The 15,595-nt window shown below is 38.1% G+C and overlaps 1 protein-coding gene across 1 annotated transcript in view; it reads left to right on the top strand.

Annotated features, from left to right (window-relative positions):
• The window catches only part of rl (Mitogen-activated protein kinase rl), a 95,287-nt gene that overhangs the window by 39,887 nt on the left and 39,805 nt on the right, over window positions 1–15,595 (top strand). Inside the window, exons 2-5 of the mRNA XM_068346438.1 lie at window positions 1,869–1,995; window positions 3,916–4,026; window positions 7,545–7,679; window positions 14,940–15,056. Coding sequence (XP_068202539.1) covers window positions 1,869–1,995; window positions 3,916–4,026; window positions 7,545–7,679; window positions 14,940–15,056 — 490 coding nt within the window. The remainder of the gene's footprint in view (window positions 1–1,868; window positions 1,996–3,915; window positions 4,027–7,544; window positions 7,680–14,939; window positions 15,057–15,595) is intronic.

Raw genomic sequence — 15,595 nt, 5'->3', positions numbered from 1 at the left:
AGTTTATGTACGAAAGATCTAATTTAATGTTGTTACTGATCTTAAAATATTTTACTTAGTTCATTACTTCTCTTGTAGTTTGTTTATTTCCTATCCTCACTTGGCTATTTTTCCCTGTTGATGCTGTTTGGTTTATAACATCTTGCTTTTCCAACTAGGGTTGTAGCTTAGCTTGTAATAATTATAATGATAATAACTAAAGGGGCTCCGAGTAGAGTTCAGATCTCTGCCGTGGAAGCTTATTTCTTGACCTTTTGTTCGACCTTGACCTTTTGTTCGACCTTGACCTTTAACCTTAACGTGTATTAATAGGTGTGGGTTTTTATACACTTGAATATGAACCAAGTTTGAAGTCTCTTTGATAGCGATGTCCAAACTTAGGCTGATTACGTGTTTGGACATTTAGCTTGACAGTGACCTTGACCTTCCAAAATTGGTAATTTCCAGCTTTTTACCTAACAGTTAATCCCTGAAATTTTCATTACTCTACGATTAAAATTGTGGTCAGGAAGCTGTTCACAAACAAATACACAAACAGGGGCAAAAAAAACAACCTCCCTCCAACTTCGTTGGCAGAGGTAATAATGGAACGTGGATAAGGAGTGCGCAGAAAAAACAACCCTTTCACATTTAGCGGAAAGTACTCGAGATCAAATGTATGGTACCGTCTCCTCATATAATTTATTGTTTTTCTATTATTTATTATCCTATTCTAAAAACATAATTTTGAGTAAATTATTTTTTAATGAAATCTTGTAATCTTAAAAATTGGAAAAATCAAATACAATAAGATTTGTGCAGACATAAAAATATCTAATAAAGTTATTACAGTATTTGTAAATGTTCACAACAATTGATATGATATTTTTGAAGTAATTTTAAATATTTAAAACTCAAATAGTCACATTTTATTAAAAAAGTATTGGTGTGAATGACGTAAAATTTTAGCTCGAAGAGAACAATATATATCTGCATCATATGTGAAAATTTTGAATGATTCAAGTTTTAATGTGGTTGGTCCCTTTAAGTAGAATTTTTTAATTAGTTGTCATTAATTTTAGCAGGGGGTATACAGATGCCTCTCTCTTTTCACAAAATTATAATAGGCAGATGTAATTCATAATGATCTAAATGTAATTTTTCTGTTGTCTATTATTTAGAGGAGTCAAATAAACCCAGACGGAAAGGATGGCAAACAAAGATCTTTATCTAGCTTTTCAAAACATCACAGGTCAGCTTTGTAAGAGATGGGCTTAACTCATTAGGCTGGTAAATCTCCTTTCAATAATAATGATTCATAATATTCCTGAATTTGCATCTCTCAATCACGCAAGGCAGGGCTAGTGAATTAATCATCTTGGAGCCTCTTGTTGCAGTTGAGGGCTTAGTGACATGTACTGTTTCTCCTGGTTAGCAGATAACAGTATACTGTAATGTTTTGTATGATGGAGCTCCATTACCCCTGTATTTAATGAACTGTGTATCATTGGTTATAGATTCTATATCCTTCCTCCTAAATACCAATTCTTGCAATACAATTGTGATGGAAATATGGCAATAAAAACTTGATTTTAAAATACAAACCATTTTTTTCTTTCAACCCTGTAAATCAGGAATCTAGTGTCCTCCCTGCAGACTGTTAAGGTTTTATTACAAAAAGTGAAAGGTAGGAGGACTGAATGTGTGCTGTGGGAACTTTTCAGGTTTAACATGACTATTTGGGGTGGCTGGGATTTAATTTTCCTATGGAATAAGGCAATATTTCATTAATGGTTTATGAAAAACCCTGTTTTGTGAAGTAATGTGAGATAGTTTCCATAATTTTATATGAAATATCAGTAGTTAATCCTTGTCATTTCCTGTTACAGATCGGCAAACGATAGCGTTACGAAGACAAAGGTGGCAATTAAGAAAATATCTCCTTTTGAACATCAAACCTATTGCCAAAGGACACTTCGGGAAATCAAGATACTTACGAGGTTCAAACATGAAAATGTTAGTACCATTTTTTATTGAGGAATCTTGTCAAATGTTGATATAGATATACATATATATCACAATCTTTCTTGCTTAATTGTTTGAGTAATGTTATTTTTGTATTTTCATCAATAGTGTTACCACATTTGAGTTGTTATACAGAAGGTCCTCAACTTCAAGATTAGTAGTTTCCAAGAAGTTGTTTGTAATTAAATATTGTTAAATTTCATATAAAATAAATATCAGGCTATTGCAAATTAATTTTGCTTACTGTATCAAATGACCTAATAATCTTTTGTTACAATCTTTCTTTATTTTATTACAGTATACAAACTTTTGATACAATATCTGAGTTATACGAATTGAGTTGGATTTGTTTGCATCCCTGTATTTTTGTAAGTTGAGGACCTTCTGTAATGCATTTTTTTCCTGGTTTTTGATGCATGTAATTTGCAGATAAGTATTTTGTTCCTACATATATACAAGCCCTCATCCTTTCCTAGGAGTATAATTTCAATCTAGTTAGAATTCTGCTGTTAGAAATTTATAACGAGATGTTTGTAGTTACTGGTGGGTAACGGGGAAGTCCCCTCCCCCCGCCAGTACACTGGATATACACTTTGATATCAGCTACGGAGAAGTACAGTATTCTTAAATTCAATTTTCCCTGTTGGAGCCCTTGGGCTTATAACATCTTGCTTTTCCAACTAGGGTTGTAGCTTGGCTAGTAATAATAATAATAATAATAAGTGGTTCTGGCACCAAATAGAAATCTTTCAACTCTTTACTATGGAGATACGTTTGAGCGACAGCTGAAACTAGCCATAAAACTTTAGCGAGGTGTTACTCCCCTCTACTGGTTAGCGGGGAAATGGCGGGAGGTAGAGTCACCACACCGCTCATACACGCATTTCGGCTCGGAGGAGAACGGGCGTTGTCTGATCTCCGTTTTACTCTGTTTTAAAAACCTATTAAACGCCTACTTTGTATGCGTTGGAACTTCTATTTTCTTTTTTATCTGAATTTTAGATGAAGCATCTCCCCATGTGCGTAGTGAATCTTGTTTGTAGGTTGATGTGCATATTTATGCCAAATTTTTTAGGATATTAAGTATTGATGAGGCTTAGGATCACCAGGGAGAGTACTGTAATTATTTTGACATGGAAATGAGTTGCTGGATTACCAGAGGGGTAATATCAATAAGTGATTACCAGAAGAGGCTCTGGGTGTTACTTATGGCAGACTGTAATTAATAGGATTGCTTTATTCGTTAGACAAAAATTTTCAGTGCTGGGGACATTTCTAAACCAAATTTTGACTGCTTATGCTGAAAAGGTTTTAAAAAGTCTTGCAATATGAAATAGGAAAATTAACTTTTTTGGAGATAAGTGCATATCTTCTTTTATTATTTACACAATTTTTGCCCTCTTAGTCAAGCCTCTTCCTTAACTATTTTTCCACATGTTCTGCTCATCCAGGTGGTGAAATCATATTGCGTATGTTCAAGGGTCTTGAAGCTTTAGCTGACTTTACAGAAGTCACACTTGTTTTTTGTCCCTGGTATCATGTCAAAATCCTCCACTTCCCATTTTGAGTTTTTGCTCAGCAGATTGAAGTCCTATCACCAGCATTCCATGCCATTCTAATAAATTTCTTTCCTCTGATAGGATAAGGCTTATTTATTTCATTCCAAATCTTATTCTTGCTCATTGTCACTGATGCCTATCAGATGTATTCCCTTGAGGAACTTAATTCATATGAAACATTTGATATAAACTATGAATTAGCTTATTTAGCTTTTATGAATGTAAATTTTTATCCTGTAATTTAAGATAACATGATTCTGTGAAAAGTACTCTTTATTAAAATAGTTTTTAAAGATTGTATAGGTGAGTAACAAAAATTTTAATGGTGTTGTTTTTTATCCTTTTTCAACAGGTAATCGACATTCGTGATATTATACGGGCTCAAAATATAGAAGCCATGAAAGATGTTTATATTGTCCAGTGTCTCATGGAAACTGACTTGTACAAGTTACTCAAATCTCAGGTGAGGTAACCTTTTTGCAATTTCTAACAGTAACTGCCACATTGTTCTTTCAGCCACTGAAATTAGGGATGAAATGCTTACAGGAAATTTTCACCACCATATAAGCAGCTAAATGTGTACGAGGGGTTATTGTATGAATTATGGGAGCATAGTACAGTAGGATTTAATACTTTGTAAGGTACTGTACTGGAAAGTGCGTGATGGAGTTCAGGTTATGTTAATGAAAATAAGGATGATTGATGGAGGAAAAGCTGCTTGCATTTAGATGAAGCTAGGTAAGGATAAATAAATTTGCTGTGGAATAATAGAAGTTTGGGAGGATAGAGAAAAAACCTATAAATGACATGGTTCTAAAAATAGCTCTATAGATATCATTTGAAGGTTGAGAGCAATTTGTTCCAACATCTAATACAAACCCTTTTGCTCTTTGCAGTGATTACCGGTATATATTCCAGCGAAAGCTGAATCCAGCCATAAAGATTTTGGCGAGGTATAACCACCTACTGCTAGTTAGGGGCAGTGTAGACCGGGGAAATTACGTCACTTTATTTTGGCTCGGTGGAGTTAGACGTTCTGTCTCTCCCGTTAACTTGTTACATAAACTGGCTTTTTACTTTATTTTTTTCATTTCCAGAGTGTGGTCATCCTCACAATGGAAGTGGTTCAGTGGATGGCAGAAGTAGAAGTCTTGGTCTCTTACTTTGTTGTCTTGCTTCCTCCACGTTGTCCAAGTGACCCCTGGACAACACTTAGGTGCGAACACTGTTACTTCCCTTAGCGTAGCAACGGCACCCACTACCAGTAGTCGCTCTCGCGTTGCCTGCCTTCTTTGGGGCTGTTGGGTCTCCCTGTTAAGGAAGGGCTTGCGAGTATCCTAGAGGTAGACACACAGTTGCCTTTAGCTGCAGATCTCTTTGCACCTGCTCATTACTCTTTGTTCCTGCAATGAATAGGAGCAGGTAAAAAGTAGTTTGGGAATCCAATGTGGTGAACCCAGAAGCTGACTTAGGTCAATCTTCTCAGCTCACTGATTATACTACATGTCCTCTCAGAGAGCTGAGGTCGTGCAGTGTATGAAGTACTGAGCATCTCTTTCCAGCATGTGATTGCCGATCTCGTTTGCAAGCGAGGCCCTCCTCACCTTTGTGGTTTCCCCCTTGGGGCTTTGGAATGAGTGCTCAATTTGTTGGGCCTCTTTCCAGCTCTTCAGAGCAGCCCAGAATCTGACTAGGTCAGTCTTCTCAGCTTGTTGATTAGAATACGCTCCCTCAACCTGAGCTTGCACAGAGCTCTGAGGTCCCACAGAGTATGAAGCATCGATCTTCTCTGCTCGGTGAGTGAGTGCTGATCATCTGCGAGCGAGTCCTCACCTCTGTTGTTGCCCCCTCAGGGCTTTGTTTGAGTGCTCGATTTATCAGACACTGTTCCAGCTCTTTGGAGCACCCAGATGGTGATGATGTCCCCGTCTCTCCCATTATGCCCACAACAAGGCTCATGAGCATTATCCCTTTTGGGGTATTGACACAGATGGTGATGCCTGCTGATTGCTTGCGGTTGCCGGCTTTCCCATGGAAGAGTCTTGTGGGCTATAATCCTTTGGGTTATTGCAGCAGATAGTGAGGCCTGCCAACCGCTTGCTTAGAGGTAGCCCTTTGGGACTCCGGCCTCGGGCTTTCCTCCCTTTATGAGGAAGAGCCTGGTTTTCTTGCTGTGCGTCAACTCACACGAAAATCTTTCTCACCAATGCTTACCAACATACGAGCTCATGCCTCCTCCTAGGAGCATGCTAGACAACTCGCCAACCTCCTCTGAGAGCACTGACTAGTGTTTATGTTCTATTCGTGTGAGAGAAGGAACCCAGACGTTAAGTGCTAGCTTGACCTCTCTGATGAGGGTCTGACGCACCCCTCTAACCTATTCATGTGAGATAGCAAACCCACACACTGAGCGTTAGCGAGGTATGCGAGTGACCTTTTGCCGATGAGGCCAGTTTTGCAGGAGTCGAGTTTGACTCATTGGGCTGGTTAATCTCCTCCTTTCAATAATAATAATCTTGCTGACATGGGTCTGCTTGATTGCTGGCGAGCACTTCCACCCTATTCATTTTCATGAGAGCCCACCCAGACACTTGAGCATTAGGGAGATTTGTGGGTGAGCTGCTCTTACTGACGAAGTTTGCGCAACTACAGTTGCATGCTATCACCCCCATAGTGAGGTTCTGTCACAAGCTATTTTGGTTGGGCATGCACGCTTGCCTATATGACCCTCGGACCTCTCCAGGAAGGATGAAACCTGCAGCAATACGAGGCTTGTAAGATAGAACCCTCCAGGGTTATTGCCGTAAATGGGGATGCCACTGACTGTTTGCGGCCGGCACATTACACCATTGTACCCCTAGACACAATAAATCTCATAAAACATACTCCTGCGGGGTTAATGTCGCAGATGGAATTGCCTATTGACCGTTTGCGGCTGCTGCATCCCACGGGGCACAGTGAGTTTCATGAAACATGAAATTTCCAGGTTAATATATCAGACTTCACCTCCCCAAAGAATAGAGAGGTCATCGGAGCACTCGCATGGTGTCGGCCTTCGACCTCCTGTGGTCTTCACCTCGCACCATCATGCCCTCAGGGCAAAATGGTCTCGTGAGACAAAACCCTTCAAGATTATTGCCTCAAGCCTCTACTCCTAACAGGATGGAACCGGCTCTTGCTTATGTTTACAAAAGATAACAAACAAGTATTTGTTTACAGGTGCGGTTGTCATGCCCATGAGGCGGGCTGGTCAGCTCCTATTGCTGACGTAGTTCTGATCGCTTCGCTAACTGCATGTATTCTTCATGGGTGTACACACGCTCATGAACATGTTCACAATGCTATGACTAGTCAAAAATCAATTATATTGTTTTTGTGGTATGTATACTGTATAGCAAGAATGGTTCAAAAAGCAATATTCCCTCCCTTTTGAGTTATTTATAGTTTGCAAACACCATGCCAATGGTCCTCAATGCTGGGCTTTATGGCCCAAATTCTGGAATACAATGCAATGCAATCCTATCTGATATCCACAAGCTCAATATCTTGTGAGATGGCTGAGAAGATAATGTAGATACCTTCCGATGGTTCTTTGTTTATCTTTGTCCTCATATTTTACCAATTAATTTAGGACTTTTGAAGCTATAATTTTCACTGCCAGGAATTTTAGAGAACCTTCCATATTTATGTAAATGTATGGATTTGTATGAGAACTGTATGAATGTAGCTTTAAGTGAATTATGTTTATAGTTTTGTTCCATAGTTGGAATCACATTTTTTTTTTTTGCATCAGTGTTTTATAAATGTATGATTATCATTATCATTATCAATATTATTATTATTATTGTTGTTATTATTATTATTGAATTGTAAGACCTTTGAAAAATTTGATATTTAATGATTTCTTATTATTGTAACTTTATAATGAATTTTGTTACATTTAAATTGCTAAGCTGTATAATTATTTTCTTTTCATTCCAGAAATTAAGTAATGACCATATCTGCTACTTTCTGTATCAAATTCTCCGAGGATTGAAATATATTCATTCAGCAAATGTTCTTCACCGTGATCTTAAGCCATCAAATCTCTTGCTGAATACCACCTGTGACTTGAAGGTAGATATTACTTATTGCTGCCAGTAGTAACAAGTTGTTTTTTCTTTTATAGATCTTCTTTACTTTTTTTTCATTATAGGAACTTCTTATAGAACGACCTCTCATTCAATGTTAATTCAAAGATACAGCATAAATCATACATAATCACCATATATAGTAATACCACTACATACATCTAGTTTGACATACACCAGTTCTGACTTTCATCGATCATCCTTAATCCCTCCGCTATGGTGATGTCGTTAAATGTCAAAAACATGCCTGATGATACAGATGGTGACGTCCGGATATCATTATTATTATTATTGTTATTATTAATATAAATATTTTTATTGTTATTATTATTAAAAGCTAAGCTACAAATATAAACTATAAGGAGGTTAAAGTTACTTGTATATCGTACAAATAGTATAGGACATAATTTTATATCGCGCACAGTTCACAGTCACTAAAAAGTCTCCTCCTCTCCCTGATATCAGCCCTTCCTCCTCCTTTCTTCAGCCAACCAACGAAATCTTTGGGATTCTAGCCTTTATTTCCAATTGTGGAAAAGCTATTTTAGTCTGTTTTTTTTTTTTTTGTTTCCATAAAAAATAACACCACTCACTCTAGCTACTGTAATGGCGACATTCCCTACCCGAGGCATTACTGAAACCCCCCCTGAGTCCTACAGTTTAGAAACGTAGGCATCCTCACATCTCGCCCTACCGCCAGCAAAATCTTGTGATTCTAGTCTTTATTCATGATTATAGAAGAGTGGTGAGAGAGGTGAATGCTCGAGTGCTTGGACGAGGATTGAAACTGGTAGAGGAGAATGACCATGAATGGGAGGTAAATCAGTTTGGGCGATAGGAGGATGGATGTAAGAGGTAAGAGAGCATGCTAGAAATAGGAATGAATGGCGAGCGATTGTGATGCAGTTCCAGTAGGCCCTGCTGCTTCCTCCGGTGCCTTGGATGACCGCGGAGGTAGCAGCAGTAGGGGATTCAGCGTTATGAAGCTTCATCTGTGGTGGATGACTGGGGGAGGGTGGGCTGTGGCACCCTAGCAGTACCAGCCAAACTTGGTTGAGTCCCTTGTCAGGCTGGGAGGAACGTAGAGAGGAGAGGTCCCTTTGTTTGTTTCATTTGTTTGATGTCGGCTACCCCCCAAAATTGGGCGAAGGGCCTTGGTATATGTATGTATATACGTTATAAATTATACATTATAGAATACTTCTGACAAAAGAAATAAATGGATAATTTCATTATATTTCTGTATAACAAAGTCCATTATAACTGACGAGTAGTTTTATACCTTTCAATAGCTATTTATCGTGGAATTATTACGGAATAACAGTCACCCCAAAGAATATAAAGTTTTTTTTACACAAATTCAGTGCTTTATCGTACCTTATAATTATACGTTATACAGTAGAATAGTTATTATGTCAAAGTAAACAATAGATATTATCATTACTTTTCTGTATAACGTATAGTCCATAATTACTAAGGAGTGTTTTTTTACCTTTTGACGGCTATTTATCATGGAATTATTACAGAATAACATGTTGCCTCTGAATATAAAGTTTTTTTTACACAAAATCACAGTGTGTTACCATTGTTTAAAGAAAATTATAAAAAGCAAAACTCATGACAAATTATTTCTATAATCACTTCACAATGAATGGATAAAATATTTCGGTTATTAGTGAAATACAATAGAGTAGAAAATAAAGCAAACTTTTGAAAAATTTGTTCTGTAATCAGCAGTAAAACAAATAAACATGGAAATATAGGTTATTATAGAGTAAATGAGCATGTATATTCAATGGTAGCAAATCTCGTATATAGCTAGAGTAGTGGATCTGCGGCCTCGTAGTGAAGAGTTAGGTATTAAAGAAAAAAAATAGTCCATATTCCATCAGTTTCTACTACTATAGAATAATGATTAAGTGCTGTATTTTATAGCACTATACTTCACATGGAAGGTTATTGATGTAGGTATCTGGTATTTATAAAATGATAGCAGGTTATAATTACTTTTTCGTATTGAGTATGTGTAGGGAACGTACAAGATACTTTATAAGGTGAAAATCAGACCTAAGTAAAAAATCGCCTTACATCGGATCACTTGTAATCAATTAACGACATAGGGCGGGGTATTAATTTGTAGCCTTTAATAATGAGATTGGAAAATCCCTTGAGTGTGGGATCAAACCTCAATAATTGGTTGGAATGTATTTGTAAAACAAGACTGTTGATGCATGTGACATTGATACTCTACACAGTTTAAATTGCGTGGTGTAGAATTAGTATATAGCAGAACAGGTTTATAACCATCTGGAATTATTTCTTGTGCTAAAAAGACTAACATGGTAATACTGTGCAGGTAGTGCTGCAAAGAAAATGTCTTCTCTGTATTATGGTACCAGTTACAAAATGAAATGATACTACTGATGTAAGAACTTCTAAATACTTTACCCTTTTTTCACTAGAAAAAAAAAAAAAAACATCAAGCCCAAATAGTCTTATTGGATTCTGAAATCAAAGTAAAAGATTAAGTAGTTTTATTGTTATCTGAAAATATTAGCTTATAAACAGCATTTTGTTGTAATAACTTCTTTGAGGGTCAAAAGTCTTGAACTGTACTTTAGAGGTATGTGGATGCTGGATGATCTTGAACCTATGCTTTTCAAACTTTGCAAGTTGTTAGTGCAAATATCCTTGATTGTTTATAAGTTAAGCCTTGTATCAATACTAAAGTTTACTTTATTTTATTGTGTTAAGTATTTTCTAAACCATTGCCAGTAAGTTTATCAAGGATAGTTGTTCCTACACCAATACAAACCTCTTCCTTTAATAGGAGTATGCTTTCAGCTTGGCTGGAACTTCAGCTGTTAAAATTTATAACAAGGTGTCGGTTGGTATTAGCAGATGATGGGGATAGAAGGCTTGCCTCTCAGCCAATACTTAGAGTAGCCAATTTGTTTTCAGCCGCTGGAGAATACAGATGTAATCCTGGCACCTTAAACTGGGTTTCTTAATGTTTTATCTCCTAGTTTATGCTTAGCAGTTCACTGTGCGAGGAAATTAAAGGAAGGCTGAAAGTTTTGCAGTTTCCTGATAATTGCAGTTGACTGACAGTTTTTGTGTAACCTGCTGATATGCAAGTTTTGTTCCTGTTAACAAAATTTTTGTTATTTATTCTCTTGCTAGTGTGTAGTAGTGACAACGATGGCATCGTAACTTCGGAATGAAACGTCGTTGCACACTGTCACCTCTACCACATATTTGTCTATTAGTGACGACAGTAGATCCACACATTCATCTGACTTGGAGCACACTGCCTGTCAAGTGCCCTTCTTTTCCTTCCCCCTTCTTGGACAATTAATTCTTTAAGACTGATTGATACAGTTAATTCTTTAAGACTGATTGATGAGCTACGTATAAGGGTGTTATTGATTCTCTCCCCGTAGGAGAGAGTATTGCTTAATCCTTCACCGAGGACAAAGATAGAGACATCGAGATTAAAAGTTACTATGTGCGCATCCATTAGGGTGCTACTACGTATTAGCATGCAATTACTGTGTCCCATCTTGCTTGTAATGGAGCACCCAACTCATTTGTTAGTTATTGCGCACTTCTATTGGAAAACCATCTCACCTGATTGTGATAGTGCGTCCTTGTAGGAGGGCCATCTCTCCTGATTGTGACCCCTTTGGAGATCTATTATGCAGTACAATAGCATGCTGTGTGCTCCTAAAAGAGTGCCTTCTTACTTGTTATTGATTGCGCGGGCTTTCACACGTTCGCGATTGAGCACTCCTACTATTGTGCTCTCTCACTTGTTTGTGATTGCCCGCCTCTACGGGATTGCCGTCTAACCTGTTAGTGATCTCGGTCTTCTATGGGAGTGCCACCTCTCCTGTTTGCGATTGTCTTGTTTTCTTACCTGTTTGCGAAAGAATGCTCCCATTTGAGCACAACCACATCTGATCTCACTCTTCTAAAGGAGTGCCACCTCGCCTGCTTTTTAATTGCACACTCTAAAAGTAGTGTCGCCTCAAGTTTGCAATCGTTTATTGGATTTATAGCATTTGCATGCTCGTTCATGCCTCAAAGAGAGCGTATGCCTGTCCATTTCCTCACAAGTATGTTCAGTGGTTGGCACACAATGTTCTGATCTTGAGTATGACCCCACTCTCGTACTCCCCCTTGTGTTGGCACACAATTTTCTGATCGTGAATAAGACCCCACTGTTGTGGTTGTGCGCAATTCTCAAATCTTGATGCTGCACTTCTTCGCACTCTACTCCAGATCGAGAATGCTCCGCTGTTGGGACTTTATTTTCCAGAACAAGAAAGATTTACTATTAGCATGAGCCCTTCCAGAAAGCTACCTCATAATGAGAGCTGACATTCACCCTCTAGTAAGGCAAGGAACTTGATAACTTCATTTACCAGAAAATTTTGAGAGGAGAAAGAATACATGCTGGAAACATTCCTTCCCTGAAGGTACGTATCTGTATGCGGTACAAGTGCTTACACACCGGCTACCAGTACTCTTTCACAAGAATGACAGTGGTCACTAGTGGTATGGGTAAGGGCCTCACCTTTCTCTTACTTTCTTGCACAAGAACACTCTAGTTTTCGGGAGAGGGAAGAGATGCATACCAAAAGTCGTTTCTTCGGGAGCAAACATCGGTACACGTTTTTTTGTTGACAGTCAATGGCTCATACCGAAAGCTGTGCCCTCAACTGAATGGTGCTACTACTACACTTAACCCTTTTACCCCCAGGGTATTTGAAAATTTCCAACCCTTAACCCCCAAGGGTTATTTTTTTCCAAGCACATTTTGCAGTATATTTTTTTTAAATTGCTCTAACAGCCTTAATTTTTGTCATAGAGAGGTCAGGTTGGTCTCATTCTCTTGGAAAATGCCTGAATTTTCTAAAGAAAATTATCAAAAATATGCAAAAAAAATTTCAATAGCATTTTTTTGCAAGGATGTACCGGTACGTCCATTGGGGTAAAGGGATGAGTTTTGTGAAACGTACCAGTACGTCATTTGGGGGTAAAAGGGTTAAATGCAAAAACATTGTCTACAAGGGAAAACATCGTCTAAATAATCCCATCAACGTAGATACGTATCTGATGATATTGAAATACATGAGGGTGGTACATATGAAGATTACACCTAACACTTGGGGTTTGCGCTCAGTTGTTAGAAAGGATCCTTTCCTATCAAGGACTCTTGTTTATTTTCTTCAGCAAGAAGGCGCCAAGGATGACTAACCTTCGGGAGGCTTAGTTCAGCAGTTCCAACTTCCTCTTGAGTAATGGAATTCCTTACCTTATAATAATTGATAGCATCTTAGTTTATGGGCTTTCCGCAGGCCTTCCCAATCGATCAAACCCAAGAGTCCATTCTGAGGGCAGGGACCGGCAGGGAATGAGGACATGAATGTCCCGACATTTGAGTCGTCTGTCATGGACAGAGTCTGGTGTAAGGTTTTAGGATATTCCTATATCATTGCATGACGTAAAGTCTTAGTTTCTCGCCATCACTCGAAGACACCTTCCAACATCTCCTTAAATCCCAGACACTTGCGCCTTTTTGCTCCTCTTTTCCTGTCTGATAACTCAACATTCGGTAGAAGACATTGAGATACAGAAAGACCCATGATTAGCTGTTTATCTCTTCCTTTATCAGGGAAACCACAATTTGCATGGTATAGATACAGCTCAGTTCCCAGTACAAGTGTTGAACTTGGATTCAGACCTAGTCTTCAAGAGAATCTTTACTTTCTAAGCACTAAAGCTGCTTGAAGTGGTTTGTTTTCTTCATTATACTCTCTCAAACTTCATTTAGCTAAAACTGTACTGAATGTCATTAGCCATTCTTCATTTAGCTAAAACTGTACTGAGTGTCATTAGCCATTCTTCATTTAGCTAAAACTGTACTGAATGTCATTAGCCATTCTGAAAGATAGAAGATCTCCATCTCCTTGGTTCAGCAGTTCATGTCAAGGACTTAGGAACCAAGCACAGGCATGACTTGAGTTCTTCCTCTCCTCTCTACAAAGGCAACTAGTGGGGGCAAGAATATCTTTCCTTCCTTTCCTTGGGGGAGACACCACGACTCTCCCTTCAGTATAGATGGAAATGAGAGATCCTGAAATGTTTCATTCTGACTTCATGGGAACAATCAGACACTCACTCCTACAAGGGGATCACCTCAAACGCAATCATGCGAAGCCAGAATATTCGATGTATCGTAGCCTTCAGGAAGAAAATGTCAGTGCCGCAAGTAGTAAAGTCTGGAGTCTTTAAATGCCTGGCAACTTTTACAGCACACTATCCATGGGTGTATTCTCACAAGTCTTTAAATATGTTTCCATTGCGACCTATGGTAGCTGCTCAGCAGGTTGTGTACTTTACCTAGATCCCTATAGGACAAGAAGCATCTGATCTAGGATAACTGTCGCTACAATAGTCTAGGATTAGAGGTGGAGTGTCTGGCTCTTTTCCTTCCCCTCTCTTGGGTTATAGAGGTTTTTACATTATTTGCTGGATTGGATGTTGATATAGTGGAGCTTCCATACGAAGCATCTGTTCTATACAAGTCTATTATAGAAGCATCTCCCCCATCCTCCTTACGAGGGGAAGGATGGATAGAAAGTAGGATACATTATGACATTGTGACATCGTTTCCTTCCAAGGATATAAGTTCTTCCTCGACAGTCTGTCAGCAGACTGAAACCTAACCCAACCCATGAGAATCCATTCTCATTAGAAGGCGGTAGGAATCAACACTTTGGTACCTCTATCAGGTCCGAATGTATTGACATCCCAGGATTTTAAACCAGCTAGTATGGTTATAGGAACTTCCTTCCCCTTGAGAATAAGTTTCTTATTAAAGGACGAAGGTTGCTATTCGTGTACGAGCAAACAAAATTTTAAAAAAGTAATTTGTATTTTTCATAAGTATACAAACCAGAGCCCTTTAAGTTTCACTTTAAAGTTTCCCACATTCCCTAGGTGAAGGTCAAAGTGGCTACTCAGTGTACAATACTGGCTTGGGGTTGGGGCTACCCCACTACCCACCAGTAAAAACTGACACCTCGTTAGAAATTTTAAGTCAAAGTTCCAGCTAAGCTGAAAGCACACTACTAATAAAGGAAAGGATTCAGGTTTGTGTAGTTAGGAAACAAAAATACTTAGAGAATTTGAGATTTTTGGGATTTCAGGAGTTATGAGATTAATTTTTTCTTTGCAGATTTGTGATTTTGGTCTAGCGCGTGTTGCAGATCCAGAACATGATCATACAGGATTCTTAACAGAATATGTTGCAACTCGCTGGTATAGAGCCCCAGAGATTATGCTCAATTCAAAGGTATTCCTTTTATTTTAGATGTTTTAAATGTTATATTTAAGGTTGATATATAGCACTGAAGTATGATATTAAAAATAAGTTGGCCAATGATGACTGGGCATTTGTTGATGAGTATTATTTCCACACCAGCTCACCTTCCCACAGAAAACAAAGAACTATTGTACTGTACTCATTTGGGGAAAATGTTTTGTATTTTTAAAGCTATTTTCAAATCATTTCTTTTAAATTTATAGCACATCAATCTCGGGTAAGTGTGGAAATAATTTCTGGATTTTTTTTTATTATGATTTAATGGGTTTAGTTCTTTTGAACTCCATCCCAATCAATACTTCTGAATCTGGGTGTGATAGTGAGGTTATACAAAATCTGTTCAGTAGCAGTTTTGTGAATTTCACTATAATATCCCGTAAGGAGTGCGACTCGGCCCCATTAAAACAATGTTTTGTTCCTACACGTATAGAAACCTTTCGTCCTGTAAAATAGGAAATATGTTTTTAGAGGAGCTGGATCGAGTAATGAATTCATTAATGAGGTAATTA

Source organism: Palaemon carinicauda, chromosome 22 (assembly GCF_036898095.1).
Source record: "Palaemon carinicauda isolate YSFRI2023 chromosome 22, ASM3689809v2, whole genome shotgun sequence".
In the NCBI taxonomy this organism is placed as follows: domain Eukaryota; kingdom Metazoa; phylum Arthropoda; class Malacostraca; order Decapoda; family Palaemonidae; genus Palaemon; species Palaemon carinicauda.
The sequence above is the reverse complement of the archived record's forward strand: the minus strand, read 5'-3'. Positions and strand labels throughout refer to the sequence as shown.